Below are 12,912 nucleotides of genomic sequence, written 5' to 3' on the forward strand. Positions count from 1 at the left end.
AGCATTCTCATTTGTTAACAGAAAGGGTTTAAACTATGAGCTATTTGACTTGATGGGTAAACAATACAGTGTGAATTACTTCAGAAAATATAAAACCTTAATAAAAGTTATAAAGCCTTAAATATAAAGTTTTAAAACCATAATGATAAAAGAAATAGCCATTCAAGCTATCAAATGAGGTATTCAGAATTTATTTTTTTATTTTTTTAAAGATTTTATTTATTTGAGAGAGAGAGAGGACGAGTTGGGGGGCGGGGCAGAGGGAGAGGGAGAAGCAGACTCCCCACTGAGCAGGGATCCCGACATGGGGCTCTATCTCAGGACCCTGAGATCATGACCTGAGCAGAAGGCAAACACTTAAGCGACTGAGCCACCCAAGCACCCCCAGAATTTATTTTTAATTAAGGAATAAGATTGCAAACTTACTTGAAGAGAATAATATAAAGTTAATTAAACATAAGCATTAATGAGGAAATTAGGGACATTTTCGTAGAACCAGGTTTTTAATTTCCCATCCCTATCTTCATTTGATATTGATCAAAACATACCATTGCCATTTGGTTTAGAAGAAAATATGCATGATGCTTTTGTGCTAAACCAATTACCTTATGTACACTAAAGATAACAAAGTAAATGTTTGGGAAGAAATCAAACTATAGGAAAAACTACTGTAGTGATCATGTTGTGGCTGACCTAAATCATGGCTTCCCAAGTATGAAAAAATTTTGGTCTCTGGGAATATTTCTAGAGTAGAGAGTAGCAGGTTCCCTTTTTAGTAGATATCATTTGCTCACTGTTGGAACATAGTAGGTATACCTTCATCTTCCTTTTCTAGTGTATAGCTCTGGATCACGTAGTCTTACTGGACTTTGGAATATGGGGTCTGTCCTTCATGTACTTTGCTGTTGACAGTAGGCATTTGTTAGTCTAGTGTATGATAAAACTTGAAGCGCTCCACTGACCTACCCAGCCACCTTCAAGTTAATGTTACCATTGTTTTTTTGTTTTTTTTTTAAAGATTTTATTTATTTATTTGACAGAGAGAGAGACAGCGAGAGAGGGAACACAAGCGGGGGAATGGGAGAGGGAGAAGCAGGCTTCCTGCCGAGCAGGGAGCCCGATGCGGGGCTCGATCCCAGGACCCTGGGATCATGACCTGAGCCGAAGGCAGATGCTTAACGAACTGAGCCACCCAGGCGCCCCTGATGTTACCATTGTTTTGTCTTAACTTCATTCCTTGGGTTCTCACAACCTCTGGAGAAGGGTCAGATCTGATCACTGCTGCTTTACAGAAGACGTACCAAATTTAAGCCAAAGAAGCAGCATATGCTACATTATCTGATTATAAAGAAAGGGCTTTTAAGCAAAATTTTGAGGGGTTTTTTTTTTTGTGTGTGTGTTTTAAAGATTTATTTATTTACTTGAGAGAGTGCACCTGTGCGCACGAGTGCAGGGGGGAAGGGCAGAGGGAGGGGGAGAGAGAATCTCAAGCAGACTCCGCACACTTGGGGCCTGACACAGGACTAGATTCCATGACCCTGAGATCAGGATCTGAGCTGAAACCAAGAGTCGGACACTTAACTGACTCTGCCACCCAGGTGCCCCTTGAGTTGTTTTTCTTTTTGAAAGCAAATGAGATGTATTCTTTCATTTTTCCACCATGTGAGTTAGTTTTTTTGAGGTTAATGACAACAGATTGGGTGATTAAGCTCATGGATTGTTTTCTGACCAGCAGTGGGACCTGAGCAAGTGAATGTATTGGTCAGAATGCTTGTGTTCCAGAGGGATTACCTTATATCCTACAGTGGAATGAATTTTCAGAACTAGTAGAAATTTTGCATTTAGAAAGAAAATAGTGTAAAAGCACTTGAATTTTACTTTTCTAGTGTTGTGGGCTGAAACCAGCAATTTTCCTATTCTGTCTCTTTGCCATCAGGACTGAATGTGATCAAATTAAGACAGTGCAAATCTTCCACTGAAATTTTCTAGGCAAGGAGTTTAACTCCAAAATTCTACTTCTTGTTTTGTTTTTTAAACCAGATGAATATGTGATCCCTTTGGACCCCCGATGGAACATGCAGGCTTTGGACATCATTAGAAATTCGATGGACTTTGACCCACAAACAGACGAGCCCGAGCAGCTCTTTGCCCTTTTAGAGTCCGTTGCAAACAAGTAGGTGAAGCCTGCTATTCTGGGCACTGTTTGCCTCACTGTACAATATAGCTTTAGAGATTATACCTTTTCTAAATTCTGTCAAATTTAGCTTACATGTGTTTAATCTCCTGAACCTGAGAAGTGGTGGGATGTTAGATGGGATTGCCTTCATGCTACATGCTCAATGAACTCTGATGTCAAAAAAAAAAAAAAATGCCTGGAAATGCTGCAAGTTCTTAATAATTTAATAGGATGCTTTAAGAGATACACTAACTCAATGTTAATGTTGTGTTATATTTTGCAATTAATCTTTTATCATAAGATACTCATGTTTCTCTTGTTTTCTATTCATGATTCTCGGCAGCTCCTCCCATATTCACCTGCTCATTCTCTTACAGGTCCTTTCCTCAGCCTTGTGTCCACATCATTTCCCATCCTCTAATGTTGAGACATGTAACACCTGCATGCTTACGTGTATACTCAACATATAAATTTATCTAATTGTTATATAAGCTGGCCTTTCCTCACATTTAATGTAGCAGTAGTTTTTTAATTGGCAAACAGTGTAATGTAATACATTTTTAAAAATAATTTTATAACTGAGGTATAATGTACATTATAGAAAAGTACACTTAATAATGAGTATATTTGGTTTTGATGAATTTTCACAAAGTGAACTCATGCATTTGGTATGAACTAGCACCTCAAGGCCCTCTTATCTCCCCTCCTAGTAACGCCCCCTTGTGCCTCCCTAGGTAACTTATAACACCAGAGATTAATTTTATGATGGCCACTTTTAAGAGTTCACAGTGTAGAGTGTCAGATCACAGCAAAGCCTGGCAGTTTCCCTAGATGCAGCTTTTCCCAGTCATCTGTCTTCCCCACTCCCCACCCCCCCCCACAACTCAGTCATCATCACTTTCACCTCTATCTGTTTAGTCCAGAATTTGGAGGGGATGGAAAGGAATGGCAGGTTGAAGGAGATTGATCTTCCAAGGATTCTCAGGATTTCAGCAGGTAAGAGGATGTGATTGCAAAGTAGTATACAGTAATAACCAATAATATTTGTTATGTTATTGATCTCATTTCAGGACAATCATATATCTTGACCGGGAAAAACGGATTTTTACTGAAGCAAATTTGATTTCTGTTGGTGGCAAAAAGTTAAGAAATAGTGTTTTAAGAATGTCCTTTGAGTTCCATAAAGGTAAGAAGTTTACTTTTTATGTTCTTGAGTTATACATCTGATCATAGAATGCCTCTAAAGTTAAGAGACCTTCAGCAGCTGCTGCCATTTTACTGATTCCTTTTGATTTTTTGGCCTGATTTGTTCAATAGTAGTGACTAACTGCTTTGTACATGCCCTTGATTTCATTTACTTTTTATAGTAACCTTATGTGGTGTAGGTCCATGCTGTGAAAGAGGAGAGGGATGTACAGAGATGCTCATGGTCACATCTCTAGCAAGTAACAGAACTAGAATCTGAAATCTAGGTCTGTTGGCTCAAAAAGTTCATGCTCCTAAGTATTTCGTTATAGGTTCTTTCTTCATCCTTCCTTTATTTTTTTTTAATTGAAAAGGTATCTGTGCTTGTTGGAAAAAATTTGGACTATATGGAAGCATAAAAATTGAAGAAGTCTGCCTTTGAAGCAGTTATTGTTAATAGTCGCATTCCTTTGTATCTTCTCCTCTGTGCTATCTATTCATTCAAACATATATACACTTTGTTTTCGTTTTGTATTTAAACAATTACTTGTGGGGCGCCCTGGGTGGCTCAGTCATTAAGCGTCTGCCTTTGGCTCAGGTCATGATCCCAGGGTCCTGGGATTGAGCCCCGCATCGGGCTCCCTGCTCGGTGGGAAGCCTGCTTCTCCCTCTCCCCACTCCCCTGTTTGTGTTCCCTTCCTCGCTGTCTCTCTCTCTCTCTCTCTGTCAAATAAATAAATAAATCTTTAAAATAAATAAATAAACAAGTACTTGTAAAATACCCATTATTGCTCTTTAATTTTCATTTTTCATTAAGACGTTAAGAACTTCTATAGATATGCATACCTGATTTGCTAAGTGTAATATAATAGTAGGCTAAAAATTTGCTTTCAATTTTGACCTTTAAAATTGACCTTCATACTAGAGATGCAGTTAAGTTCCATATTACAGTTGATTTTAAAAATGTCCAGATATTAATTTAAATCTGATGGAATATTCTTATTTTTGTCAACTCTAAGATCCAGAAAGCTATCACAGCCTGCCCCATGAAGTTGTGGTCAATCTTGCTGCTTTTTTTGAACTTTGCGATGCACTAATCCTGCTCTGGGTCCAGTCCTCTCAGGGGATGGTGTCTAATGCCAGTGTCATTGAGGTGAGGAAATATACCTTATTTTTTATTTTTGTGCCAAGACAAATGTTTAAGATTTTTAGGGGTGAGACAAACTACAATGTTGTTATTATATGTCCAATATTACTTGAGAAATTTAGTTGTTCTTAACAGTTTTAAATATATACACACATATTTTAGAGCTTTGTGGGTATATAATTGACAAATAGCATATATTTGAAGTGTAGAATTTTATGTTTTGACATGTATACACCTGTGAAGCCATTACCACAATAGTGAACATATCTAATACCCTCAAGCCTTTCCTCATCTTCTTTTGTATTTTCTTTCTCTCCCTTGCCCCCACCCTAAACCAGGTATCCATTAACATGCTTTTGGTTAGTTGCATTTTTCTAGCATTTTATATAATTGGAATTATGCAGTATACTTTTTTTGTCTGGCTTCTTTCACTCAAAACAGTTATTTTGAGATGTATCCATATTGTTTATTGTATTAAGAGTTCATTCTTTTTTATTGCCAAGTAATATTCCATCAAATGTAGGTACTATAATCTATCCACCTCTTGGAGAACATTGGAATTTTAATTTATATTTTAATCCACTTAAGTCTTCTTAGACATCCTTGAATTTTGAATCTGGATTATTCTAGTAATTTCAATAAACAAGAATAGTAGGTCTTAACTTTTAAGACCCTAAAGGAGTCTTGAGTCTAAAAAGTTTATCAAAGATTTTATAGTCACATCTATACATATTTACTATATTAGGAAATAAATCTGAGAATACAAAAAATATTAATTTGCTTAAAACACACAATAGCAAATCCATTGAATGTTAACAGGAATAACATTTCTAATGAGAATCAACTGTTTTTCAAAACAAATTAATGAAAAGTGCAACTATTTTCACATTTCTTCAAGTCTTTTTAATGTATGGATTAACAGAAGAAAATGGAATCTTTGCATTCATCTTACATTATGTTGTTTAGGCCTCTATTTATATAGTTCTACTCCTCCCTTTTCCAACCTTATGTCTTCATAACCATTTCATATAACTGTGAATAATTTTCTTTGATACTGTACCACAACTTGACAAGTGATAGTTTTCTAAAGATTACTTGTAATGTGGAATCTGAAAAAATACACCAAACTTGTCATGCATCAAAATCCATTCATCTAGCTTGCACTTTGGATGGACTTTTACTTTTTACTCTTGTAGGAATTTAGCTCATGCTTTGGTAATTTGGAAATTATTGTTCACCGAATTATCAGATCTTCCAAATGTTAATAAATCATTCTTCAGTGTCAACAGAGTCACACTGATGAAAAACTATCACAAACCTCATCAGAAAAATCTTGAAGTATTGGGAATTTGTAAAGGTCTTGGTTTTTCAAAGTTCTGGGTTTCGCTTGAAAGCTTGAATTTTATCTTTGACAACAAATACTCTCAATTGCTTTTCTTGAACTGGCAGATTCACTTCATTTTCAATATAGTGTTTGCCAGATACCCAGTCACAGTTTGTCCATCCCACCCATCCCACCTCTTTTATTGGTACTATCAGTGCAAATGTCAACATAGTGAAAAAAGGTAAATAATTTGATATTATGAAAATAGCTTTTATCTCTCTGAGCGAAATCACTCAAGAAATCTTGAGACCACTTTGCTATAAAAATACATTTTAGAAGAGCAATGTTAGAGACTCACCTGATTTGCAATACAAATCTACTTTAGTGAAAACAGTAGGTATTATCACAAGGATAGACATGTAGACCAGTGAAACCAAAAGGAATTCAGAAATAGATCCTCATAGGGTCAATTGATTTTTTTTTTCTTCTTCTAAATATGCAAAGGTAATTTAATGGGGAAAACCAGTATATTCAACAAATGGTGATGGAACAAGTACAATAAAGTTCATATAATAAAGTTAAAAAATGAGCCTTCACCCCTGTCTTACATTATATAGAAAAATTACCTTAAAATGGATCATAAATCTAAATATAAAAGCTAAAACTATGAACTGTCTGTAAGAAAACATGGGAGAAAATCTTCATAACCTGAGGATAGGCAAAGATTCCAGAGGATTCTTCATAAAAGAAAAAATTGGGGGGCGCCTGGGTGGCTCAGTCGTTAAGCGTCTGCCTTCGGCTCGGGTCATGATCCCAGGATCCTGGGATCGAGCCCCGCATCGGGCTCTCTGCTCGGCGGGAGGCCTGCTTCTCCCTCTCCCACTCCCCCTGCTTGTGTTCCCTCTTGCTGTCTCTCTGTCAAATAAATAAATAAAATATTAAAAAAAAAAATTTGATAAATTTTGTCAAAATCAAAACCTTCTGTTCTTGACATCTCTAAGAAAATGAAAACACTGGAGAAACTTTAAAAATGGGCTGTATTACATAAAATTATAATTATATATTATAGATATTATATATATAAATTATATAAACTAATACAGCCCAAATTTTTAAATGAGCAACATAATTTGAATAGATATTTCTCAGAAGATATGTGAATGCTTAGTAAGAACTTCAAAACTTGCAACATCATTAGTTACCAAAGAAGTGTAATTGAAACCACAGTGAAGTGCCACCCACAAAATGGCTAAAATTAAGATCACTAACAGTAGTAGCAAGTATTGGTAAGGAAACAGAACAGTCGAAATTCGCCTGTACTGCTGATTGGAATACAAAATAGCGCAACTGCTTTATAAGAAAAGTTGGCGGTATCTAATAACATTACATGTACACATACCATATAACCCAGTAATTCCATTTTCTCTGAGGAAATAGCTCTGAACTTCAGGTGCTTGGAGGAAAAAAATCTGTGCCTTCTCTGACTGTTTTAATGTCCCTAAAAATATTTCAGTCAAATGCTAGACCTTTTATGTGTGTATGTTGAGTATTGATTAACAATTGAAATCTGGGTCTTGTGTCTTTTACCGAGAAATGCTTGTGAGTAGTTTGGTTTACTTTGTTTTTAGATCTTGGATTCTCTGCGGTGGCGGGACCGGTTTTGGACCGTGGCTGACACAGTAAAAGTGGATGCCCCAGGCCTGGCCCTGCTTGCCCTTCACTGGCACTGGGTTTTGAAACATTTGGTCCGTCACATCCCTCAACTCCTAATGAACCATGAAAACAAGTAAGACTCATATTTTGAGTAATAATGTCAATATCTGTAGTACCAATGATGATAAAAAAAGGTTTGGAATTGAAACTTGTTGCTTTACTTTGGTTGATTCCCTTTGCCTATTGGTGAATGTGAATCAAATATAAAATGTAAATGATGTCTCTACTATCCAGCATTTCCCCCTTTCCTTACTTCCCTCTTCCCTTTTCTCCTTCTTTAAAGATATTACAAAGAGGTTCAGACGGTCTCAGAACATATTCAGAATTGCTTGGGGAGCCCAACTGGTGGCTTCACTGGTATAAAGAAGTTGCAGAAGTTCCTGGGACGACCATTTCCTTTTAAGGTACAACTTAGAAACATGTCGTAAACACTAAGACTTGATATCTTAAGTTCTCCTGGAGCATGGGGACTGCCATTCAACTAGACTCATCCTTGCCAGTAACACTTAACCTAAATGTTCACAATACTATTAACTGATTTGTGAAGTGTTAACATTTTGCTTATTCTTGGAGAGTATTAAGTCTGGGTAGAGTTTTAACTTTATTACTATAAAATCTCCTGAGAGCAACAGGAGTAAACAAACCTTATGTTTTCTAGAAGCATTGTGGAAGTGTTTCATATTTTTTCTTATACCTGAACAGGCTGCTAAAAAGAACCTCCTTTCTCCTTGATAGTAGGTTCTCCTGGGTTTTGTTGTTTCAGAACAAGCTGGTGGTGGAGTGTTTTTCTCAATTGAAAGTCCTTAACAAAGCGCTTGCCATCAGAGAGCGGATGCCTGCCCTTGGGGAAAGTGGAAGGTGGGAAGACATTAATCATCTCCAAGTGGTTGCTTCTGAATGGACTTTAAAGAAAAGTCTCTTGCGTGCCTGGGGATTGGTCCTCAGAGCTAATATTCTGGAAGATGCCAACCCAGGTAATATACTCTGGAGTTTAGCCTGCTGACAGATGCTCCAGAAGTATTTGCTGCTCTACAGCCAATAAATTTTTAAGTTTTTCCCTTAGATTTTCTTTTTTTCTGCTTGTTTCTTTTCTCTTTTCCTTTTTTTTACTTTTTGTATACTATATCTACCATTAAATACGTGTCAGGCATAGAGTTGGACTTTACATATATTGTTTAATTCTGTCATCAGAATTGTGCAGGTATTAATGACATCATTTCACAGGTACAAAACTTAAGCTCAGGTTAAGCTCACAGTCACATAACTAGTTGTTGGGAATCTGAGCCTGTTCTATTGACCACTATACTATAATGTTGCATGTGTCTTTCTGTCCAGATGAGTTGAAGAATCTTGTGAATGCCCATTGTTTAGAACTAAAAGCCAAAGGAATTTCGGTTGGTTTTCTGGAGAAAAAGCACAATGAAGCTTCCTCCCTGTTCCAACCAGACTTTACCTCCTTAATCCAACTCACCAGGAATGTTCAGTTGTGGCCTGCAATGGAGTACCTGGCGATGCTTTGGCAGTACAAAGTGACAGCTGATTTTATGACACAGGCTTGTCTAAGAAGGTAAGCCATTTTTCCTTGGGAGAACTTTTTTTTTGTTAGGTTATTCTATGTATCCAACTTGTGAAACAAAGCACAGACTTGTCTTAAAGGGGACTAGTTACCGAAACCAAGGGAGGCCTGTTGCCACTGATTCTTTGCTTGTTTTCACTCCACCTCTACAAGTTACTAGGTGTTTTTCCAGTAGAATTGCTTGTTTGTATTTTAATAAATGCACTGTAAGTTCTGTGTGTTCCATCTTCCCATACATAGCAGATTTCTAGCAGTTTATTGATAGCCCACAACCCATCCTTTCTTCCTCTTTATTTGTGGAACAGGTCCAGCAAAAATCAGCAACCCCAGATAGATGAGGACATAAGTCATCACATCACATTTTGTCTTAAGCACACACCAATTGGTCCGCGAGAGCTTCGAGACCTTTGGTTCTTATTGCACCATCAGAAGGTAAAAAGGGAGATAAACCTCTATACCATGAGCCAATTAGACATTCTGCGGCAAACTGGTTGCAGAATGTTCTATTTATGTCCGAAACTCCAGTCTTACTTGAATTAACTTTCAAAGGGGAGAATTTTGAGTGTTTTTTGCAGTAATTATCTGGGTATTTCACAACTCTTATTACAGAATCATTGTATTTGGTTTCTAGTTAAATGAGTCTGAAATATGCTTATTTTTATTGTTTGTGCAAAAATACAGTGTGAGAGTGTTTTTAATCTTTCCCCCAAGAATAACTATTGAATGTGAATAGTGGTAAACTGCAGTTAATATAACTTCATTAGTACAACCTTTATTCACTTACCTATTTTGCTGATATTATAATCGTGTGATTCACTTATATTTCCTCATGTGCCTTATAAAAAGCAGATCTCAGTTTTATAAAATTATAAACAAGATGATAAGTGGCTTAACCAAGATGACCAGGGTGGCAGGAAATCAGGGACATTAGAATTAATATCTTTAAAACCCATGTTAATTTTAGATGAGTCTTACAAGAGGGAAACCTCATAACTTGATTTATGGAATTTTTCTCAAATATTCTCTTATCTATTTATCTCTAGGTGTCTACTGAAGAAATTATTTCATTGTGGTCTGACTTATTTAATTCCACATTTATGTCTTTTTGGAGCAGTACTGTGACTACAAATCCAGAGTACTGGCTAATGTGGAGCCCTCTGCCTGGTGTACAGCAGAGGGAGATGCCCAAGTCCCTTTTGGACTCCACATTGAAGGTTTGTTGACATAAAATCATAAAAGTGTTTGATAGTGGAAAAGATTTCTTGATCTAGCAATAAACATTTATTCCTAGGACAGAGCAGTAACTAAATAAGTGATTGCAATACTTTATTTTCTGCAGGATGTTAATAAGTATATCTCCAAAAAAGATATTCTATCTTAAATCATTTGGGAAGTTCTGAATTAAAGCAAATAAAGTTAAATATCTTCACTTGGGGTGCCTGGGTGGCTCAGTCGTTTGAGCATCTGACCCTTGGTTTCAGCTCAGGTCATGATCTCAGGGTTGTGAGATTGAGCCCTGCATCGGGCTCCACGCCCAGTGCGGAGTCTGCTTAGGGATTCTTTCCCCCTCTGCTCCTCCCCCTACTCATACTCTCTCTCTCTAAAATAATAAAAAAAGTCTTCACTTTCTTCTCTAATTAAAATACCTTTTTTCGGGGTGCCTGGGTGGCTCAGATGGTTAAGCTTCTGCCTTCGGCTCAGGTCATGATCCCAGGGTCCTGGGATCGAGCCCCGCTTTGGGCTCCTCGCTCAGCGGGGAGCCTGCTTCTCCCTCTCCCACTCCCCCTGCTTGTGTTCCCTCTCTCGCTGTGTCTCTCTCTGTCAAATAAATAAATTAAATTAAAAAAAAGAAGACATGGGACGCCTGGGTGGCTCAGTCGTTAAGCTTCTGCCTTCGGCTCAGGTCATGATCCCAGGGTCCTGGGATCGAGCCCCGCTTTGGGCTCCTCGCTCAGCGGGGAGCCTACTCTCTGCCTGCTCTGCCTGCTGCTCCCCCCATTTGTACTCTCCCTCTCTCTCTCTGGCAAATAAATAAAAATCTTTAAAAAAAATACCTTTTTTCTAGTTATAAAATATTTTAACAGTATAGAAATGTATATGTACGTGTGTATATGTGTATACAGTTGACCCTTGAACAACACAAGGTTTGAACTGCACAGGGTCACTTACACATGGATTTTTCTCAGTAAATATGTATTTTATATTGTATTGAAAAGTAAGGTAGAAGTTGCCAAATGCCTAGAAGCAAAGGGAGGGTAGAGGAAAGATGCAGGGAAGGCTGAACAGCAGGTCTCTCACCTGATTCTGGCACTCCTTATCCCACTACCTGTGCAAAGCTCGGTTCATTGAGGTCTTGACTGAGATAGGTACAAAGGGACTGGTGGGGTGGGGGTTTTCACTGAAGTGACAGGGCCTGTCATTGGCAGAGTTGGCAGAGGACCACAGAATGATGACTCTCCGAGGTGAGGAGTCTAGAAAAACACCAGGGCACAGGATAAGCGCTAAGCAGGATTCTTGGTGGCCGAGGGGACAGGGGACCGGGGGGGGGGGGTTGTCCATGATGCTGAAAGTCCAAGGCAGGCAGTTAATACCACAGGGATAGTGATCCGTGGCTCACTGCCTGCCAGCATTTCCTGTAAGCAGAAACTGTGTTAGAACCATGCAGCAGGGGTCAGTGACCTGGAAAGGTGAGTAAAGGTACTCTGCCTTTCCTGGTTCTTTGCCTTTCTCTGGACTCTACATGGAAGGAGATTCTGCATTCTTGGGGAGGAGCAAGTAGCAGATACCACTCGAGGGTCCAACTCTGCTGACTTTGGGGATGAGAAGACCTGTGGTGTCTTGTTCTTCTGTACTGTACATAAGTTTTTGGGGAGTTAACCATTAAATACATGGATTTTTTTATTGCGTGGGAGGGTTGGCACCCCAACCCCTGTGTTCAAGGATCAACTTTACATAGATAGATAGAATTCTGTAGAAATAACCACTCTTTGCCCTGTATCTTGTTTACATATATTTTGTATTAAATGTATATGTAAACAAAAATAAGATCGCTTTCTTTGTTCACATAATAGGTCATGGAAACATGTCATTCCAGCTTATTCTTTTTAAGGTATTCCATTGTTCTAATGTGCTGGAATTTATTTAATTACTTACTCATAAATGTCGAGATTTCTTGCCTTTATTTCTCCCCTTCCTATAACAAGCATACTTGCATCAACTACTGTTGTGTAAATTTTTGTCTATTTGTCCTAGCATTTCTGTGGATATGTTATAAGAACTGGAATTTAATCCTTGGTCAGAATGTCTGCACAGTTAAAGAAATTTATGGCAATTCTCAGAATGTCTAGGCAGGTGGTTTTTGTTTTTTACTACCCCCCCCACCCCGGCCAAGTTTTTAAAATTCCAGTTAGTTAACATACAGAATAATATTAGTTTCAGGTGTAGAATTTAGTGATTCATCACTTACATACAACACCTGATGTTCATCACAAGTGCAGTCCTTAATACCCATCACCTGTTTAACCCATCCCGCCCTCAACTTTCCCTCCAGTAACCATCAGTTTGTTCTGTATACTTGTCTGTTTCTTTTTTGCCTCTTTCCCCCTCCATGTTCATTTGTTTCGTAAATTCCACATATGAGTGAAATTATATGGCATTTGTCTTTCTCTGACTTATTTCACTTAGCATAATACTCTCTAGCTCCATCCATGTCATTGCAAATGGCAAGATTTCATTCTTCTTTATGGCTGAGTAATATTCCTGTGTGTGTGTACACACACACACACACACAC

The 12,912-nt window shown here is 37.9% G+C and overlaps 1 protein-coding gene across 1 annotated transcript in view; it reads left to right on the plus strand.

The window, feature by feature from the left end:
* MDN1 (midasin AAA ATPase 1) overlaps positions 1 to 12,912 on the plus strand; it is a 161,247-nt gene that overhangs the window by 97,869 nt on the left and 50,466 nt on the right. The window contains 9 exon segments of the mRNA XM_021693677.2: positions 2,041 to 2,173; positions 3,247 to 3,362; positions 4,381 to 4,514; positions 7,461 to 7,618; positions 7,829 to 7,949; positions 8,309 to 8,519; positions 8,881 to 9,112; positions 9,427 to 9,553; positions 10,165 to 10,335. Coding sequence (XP_021549352.2) covers positions 2,041 to 2,173; positions 3,247 to 3,362; positions 4,381 to 4,514; positions 7,461 to 7,618; positions 7,829 to 7,949; positions 8,309 to 8,519; positions 8,881 to 9,112; positions 9,427 to 9,553; positions 10,165 to 10,335 — 1,403 coding nt within the window.

Source organism: Neomonachus schauinslandi, chromosome 8 (genome assembly GCF_002201575.2).
Source record: "Neomonachus schauinslandi chromosome 8, ASM220157v2, whole genome shotgun sequence".
Taxonomy (NCBI): Eukaryota; Metazoa; Chordata; class Mammalia; order Carnivora; family Phocidae; genus Neomonachus; species Neomonachus schauinslandi.